We start from the raw sequence: 27,986 nt of genomic DNA on the forward strand, positions 1-27,986 counted from the left end.
TTGAGCCCAAGGGGAGAAGGGAAAGGGCCTGGGATTTTTCCCAGAGGAAGTACAAACCCGAGGCTTCATAAAGTCCATTTCTGTACTTGTCAGGGATCTGAGGTAGCAGGGAAGGAAATGTTTGAGTAAACTGTAGCTTGCCTTCCCTCTCTGGATTCAGAATAGGCAAAGGTAGAGATACTACACATAAGGAGCATTTTTATCCATCTTGAACACCTAGGCGGTGCTTTCCTCCAACACCTGCTCATCTGCGTGCTTTAGTTGGTGGCTCTCACGGCTTCATCCTGGTAAGCTGAGACTGCCGGGGCCTGGGACAAATTGCTTCATCTTTGTAACCCTGGGTTATTTTCAATCTGTAAGATAATGGGTATACCTTTGCTCCTCTCCCCTCTCTGCCAGGACACATCCAGTGAGACCTCCCAGAATCTGGTCTGATGATGGCTGAGCAGCGAGGCCGGGACCCCGAAGCTGAGTGCCCTGTCTGTTGGAACCCCTTTAACAACACATTCCACACCCCCAAAGTGCTGGACTGCTGCCACTCCTTCTGCGTGGAATGCCTGGCCCACATCAGCCTGGTGACTCCGGCCCGGCGCCGACTGCTGTGCCCACTCTGTCGTCAGCCCACTGTGCTGGCCTCTGGGCAGCCTGTCACTGACCTGCCCACAGACACCGCCATGCTTACCCTGCTCCGTCTGGAACCCCACCACGTCATCCTGGAAGGTCGTCAGCTCTGCCTCAAGGACCAGCCCAAGAGCCGCTATTTCCTGCGCCAGCCCCGGGTGTACACGCTGGACGTAGGCCCTGAGCCTGGGAGCCAAGCCAGACCCCTCCAGGACCCGGCCCCTGCCACTGTGACTGAGTCCATCCCTAGTCACTACTCTCTGCGGGAGTGTTTCCACAACCCTCAGTTCCGGATCTTTGCCTACTTGATGGCTGTCATTCTTAGTGTCACTCTGTTGCTCATATTTTCCATCTTTTGGACCAAACAGTTCCTTTGGGGAATGGGGTGAGTGCTCTGTCTGCTGACAAGGAACAAAGCCTTTCTTGGTTGCTGCTCAAGAGACTCCAACTTGCTGCTGGGTGGGAATCTGCGGAGCCTCTTTGGCACCTTCCTTTATAGTATTGTTAATATTACAATCCAGGAATCGGTTGGGTCATTATCTTTGCTTCGGGGAACAGAGAGGGCCCTACTATGATGGGAGCCTCTGAAAGCTAAAGGATGTGGGAAGAAGTGGAGGGCCTCTGGGTGAAAACCATGGGGTCATGGAAGGGCAGCAAAGCAGAGCTGACTACAGAGCTACACAGCAAGTTGTGCCAAACGGCTGGACAATGGTATCCAGGAACCTGACTAGGCCCAAATGGTAGGTCACATTTTTCACTGGAGCTGCCGTGAACTCAGTTCTCATTGTTTTGTATTGCTGTGTTGGTAAACATTTTAGAAAGCTTTAATTCTGTGGGCAAACGTGTATCTTTCCTCAACTTTTTCTTTGGAAGCCTTGCCACCAACCTGAGTAAAAGTGGTCTGCGTTCATTAATTAACTCACTTATTCATTCAACAACTGGGCTGAGATTAAGTGTCTGAACTAGAGAAAGAAAGGAATATTCAAGGGTGGCAGGGAGACCTTGAGAAGGGAAGTCATGAGAGTCTGGTCAGCATGCAGTTCATGGAGTTTTAGGTTTTATATATGAGAGGGCTAATGGAAAAAGTCCATGATCTTTTCATTTTATTTTTCCATGAAGTTTTTGAGGCCTCCTCCCAAATAGGTTGGAGTCCTGGTATAACGATGTAGGATAATCACTGATCTATTAACCATAAGGTCAGTGGTTCAAATGAACCAGCAGGTCCTCAAAAACCTTATGCAGGGTCATTATGACTCGGAACTGACTCGACGGCACTTAACCACCACCCAAATAGGTTAAACTGAAAGAAGTCAGGGTCAGTGGATGAAGAGAAATCTGGGCATTACAGGGAGGCCCTTTTAATCCTCCCAGTGAATCCAAAGATCCTGATTAGATCCCCAAGTACTGAATATCATTCTGGCCTTAGGTGGCAAGCCTTAGCTCCCATTCTAGCAGGCACAGAGATTGTTTTTCATTTTATATCACATCTTAGGAACCAATGAAAACTATAGCTAGAATTTGGATGTTTGGACTGGTTAAACACCATCATAATAGGAAAACACATTTTGATGAGGTTTTTTTTGTTGTTATTTGCAGAATAAGTTTTGAGAGGTCATAAATGGCATCACTTTGGTTTGTTCTAAATAACACTTTGTGAACTTGATGGAACTAGCTTCTAGAAATTCCCCTTAGAGGTCTTAATGTACAAGGTATTTCCAAATAGCCGAGACATAGAACTCATGTTTGGTAAAACCAACCTGCCTTAGCCTCCAGTGTGAAGAAATTCTCCATTACAAAACGAATTAGCACTCACTTCTCTATTTATGCCATCAAAGATAATTATACTAAGGCTGGGACTCAGCCTCTCCCCACTGACTTCATTTCTTTACATCTCCTTGCTCTGTAACGTTGTGGCAGGTTCATGATCTCACCCTGTTCTCAGAGGGACAGCAGCTCAGGGAGAGACAGGGAGAAGAGCTGGGGGCGCTCAGGAAGACTTGCCTCTGTACTCCAAGGAAATTCTATCCCGATTTTATAGATGAGATGGAAGCACAATGAGTTTAGTGGCTGTTCAAGGACACACAGCTAGTAAGTGGAGTACTACTTCCAGTCTAAACAGAACTTATACTCTTACTGAGGTTGGTATACAAAGAAATAAGTATATAGGTTGAGTTCATTTGGACAGGGATGTATGTATTTAACATTATAGTGTCTTCTATTTTCACACTCAGTAGTTCTAACTTTGGGGCAGTACCACACTCCTAGGGTGTGTCTGTAAATGTGCGGAAACATCTTTGGTGCTCCAATGAAGGGAGTAGGTTGCTTCTGATGTTTCTGTCCAGAAGTCAGTCATGCAAAGGCATCGATGTACAATGCTTTAAACAGTTGCACACACTTTAATATCACCTATTCTAAAATGCAAATAGTTAACCTGTAGGGCAGGGGTGGCGAATGTCTGGCTCAAGGGCCATTATAAGGTTCTTGAAATCATATGGTCTGGCCCTGCCAAGGCAACCACAGTTCCAGCCATCATGTTGTCGAATGCCGTGGAATCAGTTCTGACCCATAGCAACCCAGTATAGGGTTTTCAAGGAGCAGCTGGTGAGCTTGAACCGCTGACACTGGGGTTCAAAGCAACTATGCAGTCCAATGCCTTAACCCACAGCATCATACCAGGACTCCAGCTGTCATATTTGTTGTTCTTTAGTTCTGACGAGTCAATCCCACCCCATAGCAACCCTGTATAGGGTTTCTGAGGAGCAGCTGGTGAGCTTGAACTGCTGACCTTGCAGTTCAAATGGCTTTGCAGTCTGGCACATTAACCCACAGGGCCATACCAGGACTCCAGCTGACACATTAGGGTGAGTTAATTTAACAGTTGACCAAATATCTGGTGTGGTGCTGTGTGGGTTAATGTGCCAGACTGCAAAGCCGTTTGAACTGCAAGGTTGGTTCAAGCTCACCAGCTGCTCCTCGGGAACACTATACAGGGTCGCTATGGGTTGGAACCGACTCGATAGCACATAACAAGTTTTAAGTTGAAAATTTGGTATGGCCCTTGAATGACGTTAGTTCCCAACCCCTGCTGTAGAGCAACACTATAGGCCCATCGTAAGTTCACGGGGTAGATGCATGATTAGTCAGAAATGAAGTGACTTGTCAAAAGGGCAGTGGTATAGGTCGAATGGTTAAAAGTTCAAGCTGTCTATAGGAAAATGGTATGATGGCTGGACTGCTCTTGTCTGGCCAATGTTCCCAACACTCAGTGAAACTCAAAACCCTACTGCTGTTCACTCCAACTATAGGGCAGAGTAGAACTTCCCCATAGGGTTTCCAAGGCTGTAATCTTTACCTAGGCAAACTGCTACATCTGTCTCCTGTGCAACAGCTGAAAGGTTCAAATCACTCATAGCTGAGTGCTTTAACCACTATGTCACCAGGGTTTCATTATATTCTGTTAAGTCCTGTTCAATCTTTTCATAAGGTCACAGACTGTCAGAAAGCAGAGTTCAAATTCAGGCTCTTCCAGGCACTTACTAGATGGGTAATCTTGAGTAAATGATTGAACTTTGGTCAATCTTAATTGTTTACCTCATCATTACCATGAAATGCTTCCTGTGTCTTAGCTAACTTATAATGATGCTTATTTCCAGTGAAGACATTTGTCCTGCCAAAGGTATAGGTGAAATACTTTTACCCAATGGCTACTTCTAAACCTCTTAGAACAAAAACATGAGAAGTGGCAAGTCTACAGAAAGTTAAATTTAAACTTGTAAAACCTGTTAGCGCACCACATCCAAACTGCAGGCAAATATAATAATGCTCATTATTACTTTATAACTACTACACAGGTAGCTGGTTTCCTCATGTGGCACTGTAGGATATGCAACAGACTCCTAATAGCAAGGTCAGTAGTTCAAACCTACCAGTCACTCTTAGGGTGAAAGACAAGGCTTTCTGCTTCCATAATGATGCACAGCCCTGGAAAGGTTGCTAATAATAGTCAGAATCTACTTGATGGCTGTGGGTCTGATTTTGCTTTCTGGTACACAGTTAGTAATAAAAACAATTTCATGGAAAACGATGGAGGAGATAGAAGCCATTAACACTCAATTGTGAAATGCCCAACAGAGGGGAGAGCTGAGAACTGAGAAGTGTTGTAAGTACACAGGATATTGGTTATTAATATGGTCAGATTAAACAGTATGTTTAGTTACATATCACACACAGTTTATAGAACAGAGCTAGAAGAAAGTCACTCTTAACCTCTCTGGAATAGCAAGAGAAAAGTATTTTGGGTATTTAAGTGGAAACGATCATGCACACCCTCCTTGGAGTCTCAACAAACACCACTTGTACATTCTTCTGGTTCTGAGTGAGCTCAGTGGTGTTGCTTGAAGAGGAATGTGGTGAGGGTTAACTGCTGCATGATTAAGGAATAAGAATTGTAGGGCCCCGAGACAGCTTGCTCTCTGGCCCACAATGCCAAGTATCCCTCTGTTTTTTTGTTTAGAACACCATTAAAAGAGAGCTCCTTAAGTAACGTAGAGATTGAAGTAAGCAGTTTTAGAGATTTGTTAGATCCCAAACCAAAGAATGGGACATTTACGGTTTAATGACTAGGGCTCAGAAAATACAAAATTATACAAAATTCTCTGAAGTATAGGTTTTTTAAAATAGAATTTTACGCTGTAGTAAATGTGTTATAAATGAAGTAAGTTTATGTTAAGGAATATCCACGATGTAATTTTTTCAGTTACCTTGGCAGAAAAGGTATCATCCTTTAAGTTCGAACAGAAAGAAAGTTGCACATAAACTTTACGCTAATAATTTCTTTGACTTCTGACACAATGGCCTTACTTTGGGGTAACATGAAGGATACCAAATATCAAAGTAAAACGGAAGACATTTCCTGACAAGGCAAATGTTCAGTTCTGAGCTTCCAGATGCAGTTAGCATCCCATGTGAACCAGAAGAGGGAATAGCTTCTTTCTGCAGCACCATCAGCGTGTGGCCTGCCGCCGCATCACCTCCCATCCCCAGGGAGAGGAGAGGCTCTCAGCTCTGTCCAGCCATTGTTTCACAAGTGCGTGGGGGAGATGTGCGTTAACTTGAGCTTCCAGAATGTAGGCAAGCCACCTCGCTATCTGGGTGACACGCAGTCCTGAAGCATGTACCATGAGACGGAAGGCCAAATTCCAACAAATGAAAATGGAGGGAGTCGGTCACAATCCTGAATGCTGTGAGGGGCTAACAGGGCACTCAAACCAAAGATTATAAAAATAATGTCTACACAATTTATGGCAAGGCCTGAAAATGAAATAAAAATTTCAACCACCCACATTGCTGGGCTGCCTGCCTGGAGTTGGGGTTGACATGGAAATCCAATTCTATTGAGGGTAAGAGGTCAAAACAAAAACCATGATAGAACAAAACACATCAATCCCGTTCTTTTGAAGACAATGGCTCTGAAGGGAAAGCTTGAGGGTAGAATCCTTTGTCCATGGCTCTGCTTATTCAGCCATCCAAAGCTTGAAGGTCCTGTCATATGAGCAAGTGGCTATGAGCTGCCCATCAGAAGAAATATCAAGGCCCATCACTTTGCCTTCGTGTCCAGCCAGAGTCTTCAGGGGGGACCAGCCTGGGTGGGTCCAAATCTTGGCTGTGTTATCATAGGCTCCAGTGAGCAAGAAGTTCCCATGAATAGCTATAAGAGAAAAGCAGGGGAGTTGCTTTACAGAACTCAAGTATTCAAAATAAAATGAGAGAATAAAAGTACAAAAATCTGCTAGAACATACCAGACCCTCTCACTATCAACAAGGTTAAGTTCCAAAGACAAGGCTGTTGTGCAAAAAAATAACTGGTTGTTATGTAAAAATTAAGGATGATTACATGCATACACAACTGTCAAACCACTCAGAGCCCAGTGAAGTGGACACACCTCATGCCCAGCGTCACTTCTGTCTAGCACCTCGAATTCCTTACTGCCAGGTACTACTGTCATAAATGCACAATGTTGGCACATGGCACAGTCATAAAGTGAGGATTTTTCACATTCAGAAAAATCCAACTGGGATTCTACAGTCCTGCCAGGCCTCCAAACAAAGGGGACAACCACAAGGCAGACATAGGGGAAGAAATTACATTAAAGTCTTTTGGCTCTTCCCCTGACAATCTGTTCAGAATAATATTAGATTCAGTGTTTACAACTTCCATGGGGAAAAACAATAATGCAATGCACTCACAAAAGCTTTCTTTACTTTCTAGCAATGAGAAGCATCTTGTGCCATGTTGTTGTTGTTAAATGCCATTGAGTCGGTTCCCACTCATAGCGACCCTGTACAGGTTTTCCAAGAAATGGCTGGTGAGTTTGAACCAATGACCTTGTGGTTCAAACCAACCCTACTGTCCGGTCCAGGGTTTTATCCTATAGCACTGCACTAGAACTCCATCTTGTGCCATATGTCTGTCTAAAGACATGGCCGAGAGAAGTAATAATCTGCTGCTTAAATAGAGTCCAAATTCTCTTCTGTGCCCTATGCAAATTAAGCTAAAGCTGGATCTAAATTCTCCAGAAGGCATGCTCAGTCTCTTTCTATTCATCTGTCTTGTGATTAGGCCTAGAAACAGGAGGACAGCTCACGCTCAAACTTGACGCCGGTCACTAAGTTCTGATGGGCAGGGATGGTGTAGACGCAGCGCCGTTGTCGAAGGTCCCACACTTTGCAGGTGTTGTCACCACTGCCAGTGGCAATGTGGTAGCTGTGGGTCAGATGCAGTAACAGAGTTAGATGGACAGACTACTTTTGAGCAGGAGCCCTCTGCACCCACCCCTCATCCAGTGAGCTTATTTTACCCGTTGGGGGAGAAGTGTATTCCATAGATTTCCTTCAGGTGGCCTTCTAGGAACATGATACAGCGCCCAGTGCGCAGGTCCCAAACTCGACCAAATGCATCCAGTCCTCTGATAAGAGAAGTGATAAACCAACATTCTGAATCCAGTCCTCTGGGGTGGGGGACAGGCATACATGAGAGGTGGGACTACTGTCTGCCCCTTGCTCTGTGGAAGAGGCCTTACCCAGTGCCAGCCAGAGAGCCGTCTTGATGGAAGGCGATATCATACACACCCATGCTGTGGCCCTCCTGATGCAGGATCTCCTCTTGAGCCTCCAAATCCCACAGGCGCCATGAACGGTCATAGCTAAAAAACCAAATGAACCATTATTCATTAGCAGATACCTAACTTCCTAAGGAACTATGGTAGCGTATTGGTTATGAGTCAGGCTACTAACCTCAAGGTCAACAGTTCGAAACTACCAGCAGTTTTGTGGGAGAAAGATGAGGCTTTCTGCTCCGGTAAATATTTACAGCCTCAGAAACCCTACACGGGGTTGCAATGTGTCAGAACTGACTCTACGGCACACCACCGCTGCCACCATACAATTCAGGAGTCCTGATGTGGTTCTGTAGGATAAACACTAGACTGCTAACAGCAAGACCAGTGAGCGGGTCAAACACCCCAGCCATTCCTTGGAAACCCTAAGCAGGGTGGCCATGAGTTAGAACCAACTCCACAGTACACCACCACCACCTAACTTTCTACAATGCACAAATATCTACAAATAGTTGTAGCATAAGTTAGTCTCTCCAACTATTCATACAACCATGTGGACAAGAAATTCCTTGTCCCCCAACAACAAGCGGATCTTATATAGCCAGGGAACCATGGACTTCCCCCAGAAGCCTACTCCAGTGGCTATTTTAAGAATTTGTCAATACTGGTCCAGCAAAGATTGTTACCTTCCTTCAATCCAAGCTATGTCCCTTCATTCACTATGCATTTATAGATTACAAAACAAAGCCCCCTTGCCATAGAGCTGAATGTTGACTCCGAACACAGTAGGGCAGGGCAGAGCTGTTCTAATATTTCCAAGGCTGCCACCTTTATGGACACAGACTAACTCATCTTTCTTCAGTAGAGAAGCTAGTGGCTTCAAACAACTGACTTTTCAGTTAGTAACAGGGCAATTTAAGCACTGTGCCACCAGGTCTCATGTATACATTTTGTTATTGGTAAATGCCGGCACATCGGTTCTGACTCACAGCGACCCAGCAGACAGTTTCTGAGGAGCGGCTGGTGGGTTTGAACCGCCGACCTTGTGGTTAGCAATCCAGTGGTTATCTTACAGTGCCACACCAGGACGTCAGGTCTTAAATTGGATGTTGTATATACAAAGAGCAGTCAGACAAACACATCTATGGAATAGAATAAAAGTACAAAACCAGCCTTCAAGTATGTAGGTTAATGATTTTCAGTGAAGAAGTCAAAGTAATTCCAATGAATGTATAAATTTTTTTTTTAATAAACAGTGATAAAACTGGCTATCTAGATGGAAAAAATACCAAAAAGAAAAAAGAGACAAAGCACCTGTATACTGCACAAAATCTACACAGATAGTCAATAAGAATATAATAATTTACTCAGCATCATTCATTATTCCCACATTTGACTCTAAGTCATGGTGACCTCCCATGCATGTTGGAGAACCGTATGAACTATACTCCGTAGGTTTTCAATGGCTGATTTTCTGGAAGTAGACCGCTGGGCTTTCCTTCCAAGCCACCCCTGGTTGTGGTGGTGGGTGTGCTGTGGAGTCGATTCCAACTCATAGTGACCCTGCATAGGGTTTCCGAGGCTGTAAATCTTTAAAGGAGCAGAAAGCTTCATCTTTCTCCCGCCAAACCGCTGGCAGTTTTGAACTGCTGACCATAAGGTTAACAGCCCTACTTGTAACCACTATATTACCAGAGCTCCTTCCAAGCCACCTCTAGGTAGACTCAAACTTTTTAGGCACTAGGATAACAAAATTTAAAACCTTGAGCTATTACTACACACTCACCACAACAGCCAAAGTGATGAAAACTGATAATACCCAATTTTGGCAGGGATATGGAGCAACCAAAACTCTGGTAGAGAAAAATGGTACAACCACTTTAGAAAATCATTAGGATATTTAAAAAATTTAAACATATCTAGGAGCTATGGTAGCGCAGTGGTTACGAATTGGACTGTGAACTGCAAGCTCAGCAGTTTGAAACAGCAAGGTCAGCTGTTCTGAGGAATAAAGATGAGGCTTTCTGCTCCCATAAAGATTTACAGCCTCGGAAACCCTGTACAGGATCGCTATGAGTCGAACCAACTCCACGGCACATAAGGACAACATCAACAACACTGTATAAACACACAGACAAAAGCCTTATATAAGCTTTACTCCTACTAGTGAAAACTGGAAGCAGGCTCTGTCTAAGTCATACAAGGGAATACTACTTAATAACTGATGCATGCTAAAACATGAATGAATTTTCAAAACCGCACTACACTAAATGTAAGAAGCCATAAACAAATGAATGCATACATAGGTACAACTGAATTTTTTTTTCAAGAAACCGACTAATCATACACTTTGTTTAATATCAGTGATTGCAATCCCCTCCTGGCAACAACAGTTATCCTACTTCCTCCCTGTGGTTTGCATTTCCATCCATCCATCTTCCCATTCCTTCTCAACTCTGTTCTTAGGGAAATGTTGCTCTTTTGATTTTGAATGACTGACCATTGAATGAAGGTGAGAATATCTTACTAGTGTTGCTGTCTCCCCTACAGACCTATCTACTCCTTGGCTGAAAATTGTGTCATGAGAGTGAGTTCCTTTCCAGACCTGAGGGGTGGCCAACAGTCATCGTCTCAGGTTCCTCCGGCCATTTTCTGGCTAGTTTTGTTGTTATTAGGTGCCATCGAGTCGATTCCGACTCATAGCGACCCTGTAGAGGGTTTCCGAGGAGGAGCTAGTGAGCTTGAACTGCCAATCTTGCAGTTCAAACTGCCTTTGCAGTCCAGCACATTAACACACAGCGCCACACCAGGACTCCATTGGTAGTGGTAGCCAGCACTATCTAGTTCTTCAGGTCTCAGTAGTGGTGACTAAGTTCACATGTTCCATTAGTCCACTGGACTAATTAATTTTAAACATCTCCTTTCTTTCTTCTGCACATGGAGAGACCAACAGCTGCACCTTAGATGGCCACTCATGAGTTTTTAAGATCCCAGATGCTACTCACCCAAGATGCATTGTCTTTGTGAACTATGTTATGCCAATTGGCCATGGTGTCCATGAAACTATGGTCCTGAGTCCCCAGGCCCAGCAGCTCACTCCCTTACAGATGTTTGACAGGATCTAAGAAGTTTTCATCATTTTGCCCGTGGATGCTACACCATGCACTTCTGGTGTGGCTGTAGGACCAGTAATGGATGTGAGCCACAAAGTCAGCAGCTGCTCCTTGGAAACCCTACACAGGGTCGCTATGAGTCAGAACTGACTTGATGGCACTAACAACATCATGCTCCACCACATTCAAAGGTGTGTTTGCAGGAAAGGTAAATACCTATAAATACCCATGTAAAACATCCTCTTTCAAATCTTACGTATTCCTTCCTCCCAAATCCGTTCAGCCTGTGTCTCTGTCCATGTATCTACCCACAGAACACAGTTGTTCCAAGGTTGTGTCACTATTTATCTCTATCCTTTCTAGCCCTTGCATACCTTCATGTGTCTTCATATGTCCTCTTCATTCTTCCACCAACCTCCCTCTACTTGTATATTGCTCTCCCCATCAAGATGAGTTAACACGTCTATGCTCTAGCCAGTGAATTACTCTCCCCTTCCACCCCTGGTAACCATCAAAAAATATTTCTTTTAGTATGAAAGCTTTTTCTTGAATTCTTAGAATAGTGGTCTCATACAATGTTTGTCCTTTTGTAATTAACTAATTTCATTTCACATAATGTTCTCCAGGTTCATTCATGATTTGAGGTGTTTCACAGATACATCGCTATTCTTCAACTTTGCACAGTATTCCATTGTGTGTATGTATCAAAGTTTGTTTACCTATTCTTCCACTGATGGGCATTCTCATCTTTTTGCTGTGAAAAGTGCTGCAAAAAAACATCAGTATGCATTTATCTCCTCATACCCTGAACTCGTATTTCTTGTGGCTATTTATATCAAGTAGAGGGACTACCAAGTCACATGGTATTTCTACTTCCAACTTTCTGAGGAAGTGCCATACTGTTTCCCACAGTGATTAAACCATTTTAAAGTTAATTTTTGATGATAGAAATCAGATCAGTGGTTACATTTGGATGAGGCATGAGGAAACTGTCTAGGGTGATTGAAATGTTCTCTGTACTGACAAGGGTGTGGGTCACACAAGTATATTTGTCAAGACAAATCAAATTGTAGTCTTAAGATATATCTAGTCCATAGTATGTAACTATACCTCAATTAGAAAGTTCTTTAACAGATTCTAGTTTCACTGAACTTACAGAACTACAAAGGGAGACTGGTTTGTAGGCAGAGAAATACAACAAAAACCAACAAAGTGCACACTTCTAGTGCTGGTCAAGAAAGACAAGATAGAAAATACTAGTTTTCAGGCAATTAGTGACTGCAATTTGAAAGTAAATAACTTTAAAAAAGTACTGTACATTCTTGTTTGAGTCTAATCTAATGTAGTCCAAGAAAATCCTATTTGACAAACTATGCTCTAAAAATAAACCTTACACATAGCTATAATGAGTTAACAAAATGCCACAGGCCGATTGAATAGAATAGCAACAATATGGCTTACCAGGTAGTACCCAGGAAGCGTCCTGAGGGATGCCACATTACTCGGGCCACACGCACTGTATGGCCTTCGATATCTGCCACAGGTTCATCACTGAAAAGGAACAAACACATGCAGTACACTATTTTACAGTCAGGCCAATAGTCACTGAATTTCTGTACAATTTGAAAAAGTAAGTTGTAACTGAACTTGCAGTTTGCTAAAAATAGGACTAGCTAGCACTTCCCATGGTTTTTAAAAAAAATTAGGAATACTGCACGTATACAAAGGGCAAAGCTGCCCATAGCACTTTGATAACCACCATCTCTCTACCTCAATTCACTGTCTTAATAAACACTTAATACAATGCCATTTAGAATTTGAGGAGAATAAAAGATATTTTAATATGATATGCAAAATAGTCACTCTGTACTAAAGCAGTACTTGGATTCTAGAAAGAAAACACTCTGGCAGAGATGTGGGGATATAGGAACCAAACAGTTTTGATGCAAGTATATTACAGATAACTCTTTCTCAAACTTTAGCCCGTTCAAGGATCTAAAGAGGAAAAAGAAACTCCTATAAAGAGGCTTAGTCTTTTTTCAGTGGCCATTAAATCTGCTACCCAGCAACCACAGAAAAGATTGGTGACATCAGTGAAAGGAAATAAACAAGAACCCTAAAGAGGGCAATTAAAAAGGGAACTTTGTCAATGTGCTTACACAGAACTAATCAAAGCCCTAGGGGAATAAATATTGCTAAGTATTACCAAAGCCAATTAAAACTTGCAGTACTCATAGGTAGGTTCCTGTCTGGCAGAGAGTAGAGAGACTAATTAACTCTTTTAACAAATCCTGTAATAAAAGTCTTCATTGCTTTCTCAAAGAAAGACAATTAAGCAATTGAATGTTTTTTGTTTAAAATTTAATGTTCTTATATAACTAAGAACTTCTAAGATTTTGGGGAAGTAACATTAATCATAAAAAATTCTGCTGGTTATAGCTGGAAAAGATATTCCAGGTAAAGGATGACACTACTAGGGAGGAATGGAAGGAGACATGACTTCCTTGGCAATACTGCCAGACAGAACCTCACTTTCCTCTTCCCTGTGGCAGTCTGGTAAGAATCAACATGCTACCAAGAGTTATTATCTTTAGTCAATCTTCCAAATGGTGCATTTCTTCAATGTCAGGTAAGATAGATTTTCTCAGAATAATGAGCTGGACACAGGGCCACTATATTGAAGGCAAATGTCAAGGTCTGAATTTAATAAGTAAGAAAAATCTGGCAAAATTTCTCTGGTAAGAAAAGGTTTAAGGAAGAAATTTTCCATTCTACCTTCATACTATTACCTTGACACTTACAGCAGTTCTTAAACTAATACCAGATTTTCATTTCCTGAGGATCAATGAACACATCGATTTACTTTAGTGATTAGAATACAAATAGTTGTTGCTGTTGTGTGTCGTCCAGTTAGTTCCGACTCATAGTGGTCCTGTAGGGTTTCCAAGAGGGGCTGGTGAGTCTGAACCGCAGACCTTTCAGTTACCAGTTTAGTGATTATCCTGCAGAGCCAAACCAGGGCTGAAGAGTAGTTAAGTACCTGTCAAGGCTCCAAAGCTTCACAGAACCATCAGCAGCACAAGAGGCCAGGTTGACATCTTTTTGATCCAAGGACACTGTGGATTTGGGATGGAATACTATTGCTCCTACATTTGTGTTATGGCCTACAAGAGATTAAGAGATGAAAGTTACAGGGTTTCTGCTTCCTTATGCTGTTAGTGCTGTCTGGTATTTTTGGCTCATAGTGACCCCATGTGACAGTGGACTGCCCCACTGGGTTTTTCAGGCTGTAATCCTTATGGACACAGATTGCCAGGTCTTTTCCTTGTGGAGCTGCTGGGTCTGTGTGAACAGCCAACTTTTCAGTTACTGAGCGCTTGACCACTGCACCCCCCTCCACCATCCCCTTATAACCTGTGTACAAAAACAGAATATGTTGAATGATACAGGCAAGTATGTATTAGGGCATATGAGGACATATGGTGTTAAAGTGACATTTAAAAAAAAAAAGTGAATTATTTAAATTACTCCTCTTGTAAACATACATGGAATAAAATACGTGCATTTCAACATTTTTTACACGTATAATTCAATGACATTCTATTCATTGTGCTGTTCAAACATTACCACAATTTCCAGATTTGTTCCCTAAACGTTGTTGTTGTTGTTAAGTGCCGTCGAATTGGTTCCGACCCACAGCGACCCTGTATAGGATTTCTGAAGAGCAATTGGTGAGCTTGAGCCACCGACCTTGCAGTACAAACAGCTTTGCAGTCTGGCACATTAACCCACAGTGCCACACCATTCTACCTTTTCTCCTTCCTTTGACCTGCTCTTGGTAATCACTAATAAACACTGGTATCTATACACTTGCCTATTCTAGATATTTAAGTGGGGTCATACAATATGTCTTCTTTTGTGATTATTTCACTCAGTATGAAGTTTTCAAGATTCGTCCATATGTAGCAGGCATTAGGACTTGATCTCTCTTTATGGCCTAATAGTCCATGTAAGGATGCAACACATTTTCTTTTTATCTATTCATCTGGTTATGGACATTTAGGGTGCTTCCACCGTTTGGCAACTTTTTGGCTCATAGTGAACAGTGCTACAATAGACATTGGTGTGCAAGTATCTGTTTGAGGTCTGCTTTCAATTCTTTTGAGTATATACCTAGGGGCAAAATTGCTGGATTATAATTCTATACTGAACTTTTGCTTTTCTTTTTACACTTTTAATTGTGAATTGGGTGAAGGTTTACAGAGCAGATTAGTTTTCCATTTAACAATCTGTATATAATTTGTTTCATCCCACTGATTGCAAATCCTACAATATAGCATCACTTAGTTATCCATTCTTCCCTGTTTCTATTCCTTTCCTAACCCTTCTGCACTTTGTCCTTGGGTAACAGTTGCTCTTTGAATTTCAAATGGTTGATTATTCTAAGATATACCTCACTAATGTTATTGTTCCCCTTAGAGATTTGTCTATTGCTTGGCTGAAAGTTGAGCCATGCAGTGAGTTCTTTTCCAGACCTGCCGGGGTAACTAAGTGCCACAGTTGTGAGGGTTTTACTAGTCTCTGTCTGAACAGTTTATCCTGGTCATTATGATTCTGACTTTTCCCCATATGCTGAATTTGTCAAACTCGTTTCCATAGTAGCTGTACCATTTTACAATTTCACTAGTGATGGATGAGGGCTCCACTTTCTCCACAACTTTGCCAACACTTGTTTTGTTTTTAAATGATAAACATTGTCTTAGCTTCTTACTACTGCTGTAATTGAACTATCACAGATTTAAAGAACAGCAATGTTATTTTCTCACCTAAAAAAACATACCTTTATTTTGTCTTTTAGGAGGCTAGTAGTATAAATTCAGTGCACAGGTTATAAGACAAGTTACCTGCTAGTTCTGAGGGACTATCCTTGTCTCAGTTTCTATAGCTCCAGCATTCTTTGGTTTCTTAGTGTTCACATGGTATCTATTTCCCCCTTTTGTATTTCTTGTCTCATGTTTATGCTGTTTCTTGTAACTCAGAAGTGATTAGGTTTGGGGCACATTCTGTACTGATATGACCTCATAATATAACAATAAAATCATATCTCCAAACAGGATTATGCCTGTAAGTATAAAGGTTGGGACTCCAGCACATATGTTTCGGGAACACAATCAACAAGTAGCAACCATTCTAGTAGGTGTGAGTTGATACCTCATTGTGTTATTGGTTTGCATTTCACTAAATGATGTTAAGTATCTTTCCATATGATTGTTGGTCATTTGTATATCTTTTTGATACAAAATTGTTATTTAAGTTCTTTGCCCATTTTTTTATTGTCTTTTTGTTCTTGTTGTTAAATGTTGTTGAATCTGTTCAGACTCACAGCAACCCTGTATATGGTTTCCAAAGAGTAGCTTGTGGGTTTGAACTATCGACCTTATAGTTTGAAGTCCAGTGCTGAACCTACAGTGTCACAGCCGGAGCTCTTCATATGTTCTAGATATTAAACTCTCATCAGATATAATGGTTTCCCAAAATATTCTCTTCAATTTGTTGACAAATCCTTTGATGAACGAAAGTTTTGAATTTGATGAAGCCATTATGTCATTTGCTATTTACACTGATAGCTCATGCCCTCAGTGCAATACTTCAGATCCCATTGTTGAAAACCAGGTCCTGAAGCATTATCCCTATTGTTTTTCTTCTAAGAGTTTGATGGTTTTAGTTCTTATATTCAGGGCCTTGATCCAATTTGAGTTAATTTTTATATATGGTGTGAAGGATGGGTTCAGATTCATTCTTTTGCTTGTAAAAATATAGCTGCCTCTGCTAATTAAATTACTTTTCCGACACAGGGTGGATTTAGCACCCCTGTCAAAAACCAACTATCGATGTATAGGTTTATTTCTGGACTCAGTTCTAGTCCACTTATGTACATGTCTGTCATTATACTAGCACTAGACCACTTAATTGCTATAATTAGATATTTTCTTCATCATATAAACTTTTGTGAACTGAGTGTGAATGTATACAAAGCAGAGTAGATCATCAGTTTTACATTCAACAAATTATATCCTTCGTTTCATTTCAATGGTTATAATCTCCTCAATATAACATTGGTTATCTTCTTTCCTGTGATTCTTGTTTCCATTCCACCTTCTTCCCTAATCCTTCTGAATCTTTTCTTTAGGTAAATGCTGTTCTTTTAATTTGGAAAGGCTGACCATTCCATGGTATACATACACATACCTCACAAGTGTTGCTGCTCCCCCCATATACCTATCTACTGCTAAGCTGGATATGCAATCATGAAGTTGAGTTCAGTTCCAGACCTGAAGGGTGACAGAAGGTCACAGTCTCAGGTTCCTCCAGTTTCTGACCAGTAAGAAACTGTTGTTGTTCCACATGTATATATGTTTTGAGACTTCTTGTTACTAGGTACTGTCAAGTCAATTTCAACTCATAGCGACCCTATGCACAGCACCTGACAATCATTGCTACATCTAAGCCCACTGCTGCTGCCACTGTGCCAGTCCATCTTGCTGGGAAGCTTCTTCTTTTTCACTGACTTTCCACTTTACCTAACATGATGTCCTCCCCAGAAGACTGGTCCCTCCTTCTGTATGTCTGAAGTATTAGAGACGAATTATTGCCATCATGGCTTCTAAGGAGTATTCTGGTTATACTTCTTCCAACACATAATTTGTTTGTTCTTTTGGCAGTCCATGGTACTTATAATATTCTCCAACACCATAACTCAAATGCATCAATTCTTCTATGGTCTTATTCATTGTCTAACTTTCATATGCATATGAGGGTATTGAAAATACCATGGCTTGGGTCCGCCATACCTTAGTCCTCAAACCGACACCTTTTGTTCTTTAACACTTTAAAGAGGTCTTATAACAGTAGACGTGCCTAATGCAATTATGTCGTCTGATTTCTTAACTGCTACTTCCAAGAGTGTTGACAGTAAATCAGAGTAAAATTAAATCTTTGACAACTTCAACCCTTTCTTCATTTATCATGATGATATTTATTGTTCCAACGGTGAGGATTTTGTTTTCTTTACATTGAGATGCATCCCATCCTAAAGGCTGTGGTCTTTGATCTATATCAATAAGTATTCTTAGAAGTCCTCTTCACTTTCAGCAAGCAAGGTTTTGTCATCTGCATATTACAGGTTGTTAATAAGTCTTCCTCCAATCCTGATACCTTGTTTTTCTTTTTATAATCCAGCTTTTCAGATTATTGAACGTACAGATGGTGAAAGAATACAACCTTGGCACACACCTTTCCTAATTTTAAACCATTCAGTGTCCCCTTGTTCTGTTAGAATGACTGCCTGTTGGTCTATGTACAGTTTCCTCACGAGCACAATGAAGTGTTCTGGAATGCTCATTCTCTGCAATGTTGTCCACAGGCTACCATGATTCACACAGTTGAAGGCATCTGTATAGTCGATAAAGCACAGGTAAATATCTTTCTGGTATTCTCTGCTTTTAGCCACGATCCACCTGACATCAGCAGTGATATCCTTAGTTCCACATCCTCATCTGATTCTAGCTTGAGCCTTTGGCAGTTATCTTTCAATGTACTGGTGTAGCTGTTTTTGAATTCTCTTTAGAAAAATTTTATTTGCATGTAATACTAATAATATCGTCCGACAATTTCTGCTCTGTTGTGTCACCTCTCCTTGGAATGGGCACAAATATGGACCCCTTCCAATTAGGTGGCTAAGTAGCTGTCTTCCAAATTTCTATTCATTAGTGAGTGCCTTCAATGCTGCATCAGTTTTGAGACTGGAAAGTGTGACTCCTCCAACTTTATTCTTTTTTATTATTACCTTCTCTAGGATTGATGGATTCTTGCAGGTCCATATGAATTTGAACACTTGCTTTTGTATTTCTGCAAAGAGGCCTGCTGGAATTTTGGTGAGGGTTAAGTTGAATCAACCATATGAAATCAAACAACAGTATCTGCCCACAGATCAAGCTCAGAAGACAAAGATAGGAAAAAAAGGACAAAGGGAAATGGTAAACACAAGGAGAAAGTAGGAAGAGTGCTGACACATTATGGGAACTGCACCCAATGTCACAAAACAAGATACAAATGAATTGTTGAATGGAAAATCAATTTGCTCATTAACTTTCACAAAAATAAAAAAGAAAAGCATAAACCAAAAAATTTTGTGTCTGTTTTGGAGCTTTGTTGGGCATGAGAAGAGCACTACATGTATGAGAACATTATACTCCAGGTTTGTGGTAAAAAAAAAAAAAAAAAATCAAACCAAGAACTAATCTTGTGTGTGCTGGGACCATGTGTCGGGAAAGAGCACCTGGAAAATGATGGTTTTGTTTTGGGCAGAGTGTCAGGCAGAGTTTTATTGCATAGAAGAATTCACACTGGGAAGGAGGAGGAGAGTTAAACAAGACCCTAACTTACCTCGAAGAGTGTGAAGGAGGTTGCAATCAGGAACAGACCAGAGCTTGCAAAGCCCACTCCTATCAAATACAAAGGAAAGCATCTCAGCCAGGGTTGGTCTGGGAAGGAAAAGGTAACTTGGTAATATTACTAAAGGACAATCTCTTGTCACCCCCAATAAACTTTACAGTGGCATATAGAAAAATAAAAATAAAAGGCCTCTCATTTGAAGGATTGCAGAAGAAAGAGTGATATAGCCAGGTTTCATGTAATCAGAGGCTTTGCTCATAAGGTACAATTAATGTAGTACATGATGCTACTTCCCTTAGTTTTGGATCAATTTGTGAGGGAAGGTGGAAACAAATTAGTAATAATGGAAATATCACCTTAAATATGAAAACAATTTTGTTGCTTCCAAAGTACTTACTTTATTTTGGAAAATTTCCAACAAGTTTTTTTGTGTCTATTATCTGAAATGATCTTTATAACAGACCTGAGCGGAATAATCATTTACTTTTTAAAGTTAAGGTAACCGAAGCTTGGAAAACTACAGTATACTTTCTTGTCATTTTCCTGAAACAATCTCAACATCTGCCTAACCAAAATGTTAAGTTCCCTCGTTCACTATATGGCCACTCCAACAAACACAATAAGAGCAAAACAAAATAACAAAATTAGCACATTTAAGAGTTTTAATACGGAGTTTTATATGGAGTGATAAACAGAAAACAAAATAAAGATTAAAAACAATAATGACTCAGTACTATATACCAGACACTATCAAGGCAGAATGCTTCAATTTATCTCATTGTAATTCATAGATGAGGTAACCTACGGTTACAGAAGTATCTTGCCTAGGTAACATAACTAAATAAGGAAAGCTGTGCTGAGGTGTGGATGTTAGCTGGTCTATAAGCTCACTGTATTGCTTGCTCCAAAATGCTTGTGCCAACCAGCTGTGGCTCTTTGGGGCCCCTGGTGAAGAGTAAGAAGGGCTAGACAAAGGCTATCAGCACAGTGAGTACTAACTTCTCTTTTCAATCAAGCGCAACCCTAAGAAGCAGAGGAAGAGGAAGTAGAAAAAGACATGAGACTACTTTAAAGTAAAATAAAAATAAAAAATAAAACTTTTCCCCAACAAACACAAAAATATCACTGTAAAATGGAACTTACCAACAAGCAGTGGCCAGCATTTTAGAATTGGGACTAAAGTGACAATAGGAGATAGGCCGGTCATCCCCAATCTGACTGCAAAAATTATTCAAAGACTGAAAAAAAACCACAAAGAAATAGTGATCATTAATAGGAGAACATGAGTTTTTTTGGCCTTCCTACCATGAAAGGAGGCGCTCTGGTAGCGTAGTGGTTACGAATCGGGCTGCGAACCTTAAGGCCAGCAGTTCGAAACTACCAGCCACTCCGCGGGAGAAAGATGAGGCTTTCCACTTCCGTAAAAATTTACACCCTGGGAAACCCTGTACAGGGTCGCTATGGGTCGGAATCGACTCGACAGCACTTAACAACAACAACAACAACAACAACAACCATGAAAGGAGTCCTGGTATGGCATTGTGGGTTAATGTGCCATACTGCAAAGCCGTTTGAACTGCAAGGTTGGCGGTTCAAGCTTACCAGCAGCTCCTCGGAAACCCTATGCAGGGTCTCTACGGGTCAGAACCGACTCGATGGCACTTAACAACAACCATGAAAACCGTTCAGTTTTTATCTACCCCGAGATTCTGTACTTATATTGCTGTTGTTGAGTGCCGTCGAGTCGTTTACTTACCCAGAGACCCTGTACAGGGTTTCTGAGGAGCGGCTGGTGAACTTTAGCTGCTGACCTTGTAGTCCAGCACATTAACCCACAGCGCCACACTAGGACTTCATACTTTTGTTAGTTGTCACTTATATTGATGCTCTGACAAGAGTCGAGTCAAGGTCCATCTGAAACTCATAATGCTGTTTCTTAGTATCCTAGCTTCACATCTTTGTCAGCTAAATAGCAAAAGGAAAACCAAGGTGAGAACTAAAGTCCAAGTCTGAGATAATAAGAAGGAAAATAAAAGAGAACCATAGGCTTCTGATGAGTAGAAAAGTAAGTTCCTGTCCCTTTAACTGATGGCTCCTCTCTCACAGCAGCTGCTCCAGTAAGGGGGAAAGACAGTACCTTTAACAGTTCTACTCTGCTAACACAGGGAGTCCTGGTAGCGAAGTGGACTACGAGCTGGGCTGCGAACCGCAAGGTCAGCAGTTTGAATCTACCAGCCGCTCCATGGGAGAAAAATGAGGCTTTCTGCTCCCATAAAGATCTGCCACCTCAGAAACCCTACGCAGTGTTGCTATGAGTGGGAACTGACTCGGTGGCACACCACCACCACCACTCTGCTAACACATGAAGTCACTGTGAGTAGGAATCAACTCGTAGGCCATGGACTTGATTCTGCTTTTTTGTTCCTGTGGTCACCTTCCTAGTGGTGGGCCAAAGCAGAAAATCGAATAAATATTAAGAATCTTTGAGATATTGGCTAATTGCCAAAAATATCTTACCCGGAGGGATTTGTGCAGTTCTTGCATCTGAGATGTCCTAGTTGTCTCGGGTATCTCTTTATGGAGACGAGCCTCTTCCAAGCGTTTCATTGCCCTGTGACACAGGAACAACCTTATCATGAGCAAATGGTGTAAACAAGTGACCACATGTCTATTTCTACCATTCAGTTTATTACGAAATAGATGCTCTCAGTCTCTGAGAGAACACAAGAAAAAAATAAACTTCATTCCTTCTACTAGAGGCTCTTCTTACCTGGGTAGTGAGTAATTAGCAATCCATAGTCTAGCAACCTTTAGGCTGTTTGGTCCTTCATGGTACCAGGTTTGTTGATACTGAAAAACAAATTGAGAACAGAAATTTAAAACTGAAATACTCCTGTCCCTCCCACTTGCATCTGCTTAGAGAAAGAAGGTGAATTAATTCAGCAATAGATAGGATGAAGATAGGCAGATATATTTTCTATAATCTTATTGGACAGTTTCTGGTTCCTTGTTAAAAGTCACACCATGAATGCTAAGGTTCTTTCCTTAGCAGAAAACTCACCTTCATACTTAGACAAAAACCACTATTCCTGAGTGACAGAGTCTTCAAAGGCATTTTCCTCCTCATTCTAACAAAGCAAACCATTGAAAACAGGAAAAGAGAGAACTATTTTCTCATTTCCTTCAGGCTAATGCTATGAAATCAAAGGCATATTTTTACCTCCTCTTTGGACTTCTTAGATTTTTCATCATCTTTCTTGGTCTTTTTTAAGGCATCAGTTCCAACCACTGAAAGGATATTTCTTAATCTGTAACAAAACAGATCAGAATTTAAAGAGCAGAATAAGATTATGAAAAAGTATATCTAAGAAAGGAGCAAGCTGCCCTATTCTTTCACCATTCCTAGCATCTTAAGAGTTAAGCTGTCATGCCCAAATGCCTTGTGTAGTTTCTTCCACACAGTCTTCTTTCGTATTTGAAGATTCTTCAGATAAAAAGATAAGCAATTCTCCCCCTTCAATCTGAATCCAACTAGTCTCCACACTGATACCACCTGGTCTGTAAGACAGCTGACTTCATCCAATACCACGACATGCTCACACTTATGCAGGCACTAAGCATACAACAGCAAAAAAAAAAAAAAAAAAAGTCCTTGATTTTACGGTCGATGGGGGAAAACAAAAGTTAACAGGTGTGGAACAGAGCTCAAATTCTTCAAAAAGTTCCTATTTACTGGACCAGTTAAAACTTAAGAGGACTCCCTGAAACACCCTTTAAACCTTGAACTGAAACTATTCCAAAGTCACCTTTTAGCTAAATAACAGAAGGGTTTATAAAATAAAGATATCACTTCTGAACACTGTGTTCCTTTAAAAATGATGAGACCAAACAGTTAACAGTTACTCTAAAGCAATGATGAAAAAGAAATAGGGCAGGGAAACCAGACGACTAGAAATGGAACAATCAGAACAGATGTAACAAGAATGCTGAAAAATGCAGCCAACATACAGACATTTTCTAACACAGACTATTGACTGGGTGAACTTTCACCAAAAACACACAAAATATTACTAAAGCAAAAGAGAACGTTAACAAGAAACTACACCTACAACAACAGTAAAAAAATCTACCATCTGGACAATTTTGTGCACTGACGATGAATGCTGTGATTTAAGGCAAGAGTAGCACTGTCTGGGATAGCTAAGGTTACATGTCAACTTGGCGGGGGCATACTTTTCTGTGGTTTGAGTTAAGTAATGATGGGATCTATCAGTTTCATAATGGTGTAGTCATTCTCCTATTTATGATCTGATGCTGTCATCCTCCATTTTTGTATAAAGTTGAATGTCGTATAATCACCTAGCCTTTGGAACCCAACCATGTCACTTAGTGAGGAGTGTGTGTAATACATTAAGTTTTATAATGGAGGTAAACACAAGAAGCCAAGAGGAAATACAGAAAGAGAACCTAACTTAGGTTTGGGGGATTTGGGAAGGCTTTATAGAAATGGTATTATCTACAGAGTGCTCAATTAGAATGAGAAAGAACTGAAAGAGAAGACAGAAAAGAGCCTGAGCATTCAGGCAGACTACTGGCTAGAACCTGGGGAATTGAGGAAGAGTGGCACATGGGTAAAGCTGGAGAACTTGTACACCATTATGCGTTTTCCTATCCAAAAACAATGAGAAAACACTGAAGGATTTCAAGCAAGTGAGTAACACAAATTTGAGGTATTACAACAGTTTAGATGTATACGTAGTACCGGCAGAAAACAATGACAGATTAGAGATACATTTAAGTAAAAAAGAATAAATTTCCCCGCTGGATCATAATGAAGGTGAGGCACATTTTCAGCTGAGAACTGTGTGAATGGCAGAGTCATTTGGGGAGAAGAAGGGTGGGGGTGGAAAACATAAGTTCAATTTAGACATGTCAAGTTTGAAGTACCTCTGGGGTACCAAGGCTTACAAACAGAAATTTGAAAGTCATCAAAAGATACACAGTAAATGGAACCACAGGAGTATATCTGATTACCCAGGATGAGACAAAGAACCACAGCACAGAAGCAAGGCTAGAAGGCAGGTAAGAAGAATTAGTCCGAGACTAAAGGAAAATCGGGAAGAAGTGGTCTAAGACAGTCAAGGAAAAAGTGTTTTAAGAAGAGAGTGCCTGAATTGTACTAGAGCTACATCTAGAAAAGATGGGTTGGTAAGCTTGATAAAGAGCAATTTCAGTGTGGTCTGGTGAGTCAATAACAGTTAACACCAACAGGGCTCAATCAGTTTGCAGTGGGTTGGAGAGTAAATGAGGAGTTGGAAAGGAAGAGAGTAAATGTAAGCAACTCTTTGAAAAAGATGAAGAGGAGAAATAGGATAGTGGGTAGCAATGGATATGGAGTCAAGAGAGGGTTCTCGTAATTGCGTATGATCTACTCTATCAGTAAGACTTCCCAACCTTAAATTACAAGAGGAACCTTATCTTAGGAGAGTGTCTCTGAACAGTATAAAAAACAATTTTTCATTTCACTTTAAGCATTTGACAAGAAATACATTTGATGTCTAAATTTTCAAAGTTCATTAAAAAATGTTTACCCAACTTGAACCTGTGTGTGTGTGTGTGTGTGTGTGTAGGGAGCTGGAGGTTGGGGATGGAAGGAAGCATGTTTGTACCTTCTTCACAGTTTATAAAGAAAAATTACTTGGCCTAGGACTCAGATTATGTCCTAAACTATATAAACACAACTTAACATTCAATACCATCTGTGACATTCTATTAAAGATTCAGCTACAAATCACTAGACCTTGTGAGTTGTTTTTTTTTTAAAGTAGCTGTTTAGGAAAGGTACCGTTCTCTTCTTTCAGCAGGGCCCTCTCCGAAAAGTGTGATGGGCTCCCCCAAGGCTCTAAGGCATGCCTTGACCTCAGAGTCATCTGTGGAAACATTGATCTGCCGAGCTCGCTTCCTTCTCTCGAACTCAGCCAATACTTCTGCCTGTCGCTCACTGATGTGCTCTTCAATTTCAAACACTTCTCCTATAAAAAAAAGGCAACATTGGTATAGTCATCAGATTGTCAAACAGCAAGTAATAATCTCAAGCAACTAAAGTTTCTGTAAGACCGTAGGGAATGGCAACTGCCTAGTCTATTTTGTATTATATAGAAATAATGTACCGCTTTTCGGGTTACTAAATTATGTTAAATATACAAAATTAAATGACACAACCTTATAACCAGGTCTTCTATCCAGAAGATAAAACAACAGTGTTCTTTTAATAATTGTCAAAACTCTCTAAAATAGTCACAGTATAAGGATACTTACAAATGTAACTAGGAAACTGGAACTAATTACCACAAAGATGAGATTTCCATGACAACAGGTGTTTTTTTTTTTTTTAAATCACCTAATGACTAGTTTAAAACATACATCAAATGAGCATTTGGATGAAAAAAAAAAAGAGATTAGTGGTGATTCAATTATGTTAAAAAAAATAGCAAAAAAGGTTACCAAGAGGGTCAACAAGAAACTTTAAGCAGGAGTCTTCATTTTATATCCTTTTGTACCATCTGAATTACGTATACTGCATTTTCCACAAATAACGTGCACCCACATTTAACGCACATAGGAAAGTAACGTGAATTGTTGCATGGTTTGCAAAAACCCCTATATAATGAATGCATTATTTGTTGTAAAAATACGGTGCTTTTCTTTTAAAAAATATAGAAACTCCTTGTTATTGACTTTCTGGTGTGGTGCTTTAGGATAAGTACCAGACTGCGAGCAATGAGGTTGGCAATTCAATTCTATCAGCTGATCCTGGGAAACTCTTTATAGGGTTGTTATGAGTCTGAACCAACTTAGGGGCATTTAACAAGTTACTGACAAAGAAAGATTTCTACAAAAGTATGTAGAACGGAAAATGCAAGCTAAAAGACAATTTGTATATTGTTGTTTCATATATGTGGAAAAAAAGTATATGTTTTTATAGATGTACTAAACTTCTTAGAAAGATACCTAGTTGCTGTAGTTGATACAGAATCATGGTGACCTCTTATGTGTCAACCTAGAACTACATTCCATGGGGTTTTCAACAGCTCAGTTTCAAGAAGTACATTGCCAGGACTTTGTTCTGAGGAGCCACTGGGTAAATAATACACTCAGTGTGGTGCTGTGGGTTAATGTGCTGGACTGTAATGTCAGGATTGCTATGGGTCAGAATTGACTTGCCGGTGCTTAACAACAACAACAACAATAAGGATTATAGGAATTTTCTATTTCACATATACATTATTTAAAAAATAAAAATGGCTATTACTTTCATGTGAAAGATAAAGCTTTCTGCTCCCACAGAATTTACAGTCTCAGAAGCCCTCAGAATTGACACAATGGCAGTGGTTTCTTTTGGTTTATATTTTCATACTTAAAAAATACAGATTTCATTTTGGGTAAAAAAATGACTGGAAAACTTAAAAAAAGGAAAACATTATATTATCAATCACAGTAGCTACAAACCAATGCTACAACTATGCTGCTTCTCCAGAAGACAATCAGAATATGGGCCCCAATACATATTCAATTAAGTGAAGTCCTGGTAAAATTCCTATAATTCATGGAGATAACTAACTTTAAGAAGGTATTCACTACAGAAAAGTTGAGCAACAAAGGTAAAGACAGACTAAAATTGCATCTTACCAGAGGTTATGTTAATATTTCCTGCTTCAATTCCTGCTTTAAGTCCTTCTTTCCCCAAAATTCCAGACTCTCCTTTGGCCAGACGTTCCCTCTCCTTCTCTTCCAAACTTCCATAGTAGATGTGGGGTTTCTTCACAAGAGGAGCAACTAAGTCATCAGGTGCCTTAGAGATTTTGGTTGCCTGCTAAATTAAATCACTGGATTAACTTCAGGTTTAATTTTAGTAATTTAATGGGCTCCACTAAAGGATGAAGCTCATCCTTAGTCTACATCATACTTCTTCCCTAAATAAAAGGAGAAGTTGGGCATCATTAAAAATACTCCCCCAGATTTGAAGGATGTTTAGGCCCTCAATCCCTTACATTTTGCAAACAATAAGTTGGAGTTGGTAAAACTAGTGAAATTTCTCTTCTTCTATTAACACTTTATTTTGGTCCCCGTTTACTTCATTTAGGTTGGAAGTGCACACTCTCGTTGGGTTTTATAAACCTATGATTATTGCACACCATGGGGCAAACACCAAGGATTGGGTTGAAATCTTTTGAATGAAAGGTTGATTGTTTGAATGAAATAGCCAACCCCGTGCTACCGGGAGCAAAGTTAAGGTTTTGGTCCATACATTTCAACTATTTTCAGATGTGAGATAGGAGACACGGAGTTTTGAGACCTCATTATAAATCTCAGGTCTGACATACACATGAATCTTGACCAAGACATTTCCTTCTTTCAATTCTGTTTTGGACCAGTCAGAGGAAGTGTATACCGTTCAGGATTGTAGTGACAGAGGTGCAAATAAACGAAAGCATCTGAAAGCGCTTAGGAACCAGCCTCCCTCAGCAACCTTCTACCACGTTAGCCCATTTCCTAAAGGCCCCATCCACTCCGTGCTCCCAGCCAGCGTGAGCAGAGATTCCGAGCCCCGTACCGTGGAGGAGGGTCGTGAGGAGGCCATACTGGCTCTAGAGCCGCGAAATCCAAGCTCTTCGTTCACACC

General features: G+C 40.6%; 2 protein-coding genes across 3 annotated transcripts; one reads left to right on the plus strand and one right to left on the minus strand.

Moving 5' to 3' along the window:
• Positions 1-437: 437 nt before the first annotated feature.
• Positions 438-1,010, plus strand: RNF183 (ring finger protein 183). The gene has a single exon (XM_006865702.1). The coding sequence runs from the start codon at positions 438-440 to the stop codon at positions 1,008-1,010; it is 573 nt and encodes a 190-aa protein (XP_006865764.1).
• Positions 1,011-5,884: 4,874 nt separating this feature from the next.
• Positions 5,885-27,966, minus strand: PRPF4 (pre-mRNA processing factor 4). 2 transcript variants are annotated; one of them, XM_006865704.1, is made up of 14 exons: positions 27,918-27,966; positions 26,993-27,173; positions 25,149-25,335; positions 22,524-22,611; positions 22,074-22,153; positions 21,821-21,914; positions 20,447-20,541; positions 19,295-19,353; positions 13,890-14,013; positions 12,311-12,400; positions 7,701-7,823; positions 7,479-7,586; positions 7,266-7,384; positions 5,885-6,328 (listed from the first exon to the last, which is right to left on the minus strand). In XM_006865704.1, the coding sequence occupies exons 1-14, from the start codon at positions 27,942-27,944 to the stop codon at positions 6,135-6,137; spliced, it is 1,569 nt and encodes a 522-aa protein (XP_006865766.1). In that variant the 5' UTR covers positions 27,945-27,966; the 3' UTR covers positions 5,885-6,134. The 2 variants fall into 2 exon arrangements, with proteins under 2 accessions (XP_006865766.1, XP_006865765.1); XM_006865703.1 differs by having other exon boundaries at positions 26,993-27,176.
• Positions 27,967-27,986: the final 20 nt, after the last annotated feature.

The sequence above is a fragment of the Chrysochloris asiatica genome, unplaced genomic scaffold, assembly GCF_000296735.1.
Source record: "Chrysochloris asiatica unplaced genomic scaffold, ChrAsi1.0 scaffold00081, whole genome shotgun sequence".
Classification (NCBI taxonomy): Eukaryota; Metazoa; Chordata; class Mammalia; order Afrosoricida; family Chrysochloridae; genus Chrysochloris; species Chrysochloris asiatica.

Excerpts from the sequence above, each read along its gene's own strand:
- PRPF4 (XM_006865703.1), bottom strand. The coding sequence starts at position 27,944 with ATGGCCTCCTCACGACCCTCCTCCACG. Across the intron at positions 27,177-27,917 it reads CCTCACGACCCTCCTCCACG|CAGGCAACCAAAATCTCTAA; the intron begins GTACGGGGCTCG and ends GATTTAATTTAG. Across the intron at positions 22,612-25,148 it reads CCTGCTGAAAGAAGAGAACG|ATTAAGAAATATCCTTTCAG; the intron begins GTACCTTTCCTA and ends GTTTTGTTACAG.
- RNF183 (XM_006865702.1), top strand. The coding sequence starts at position 438 with ATGGCTGAGCAGCGAGGCCGGGACCCCGAAGCTGAGTGCCCTGTCTGT.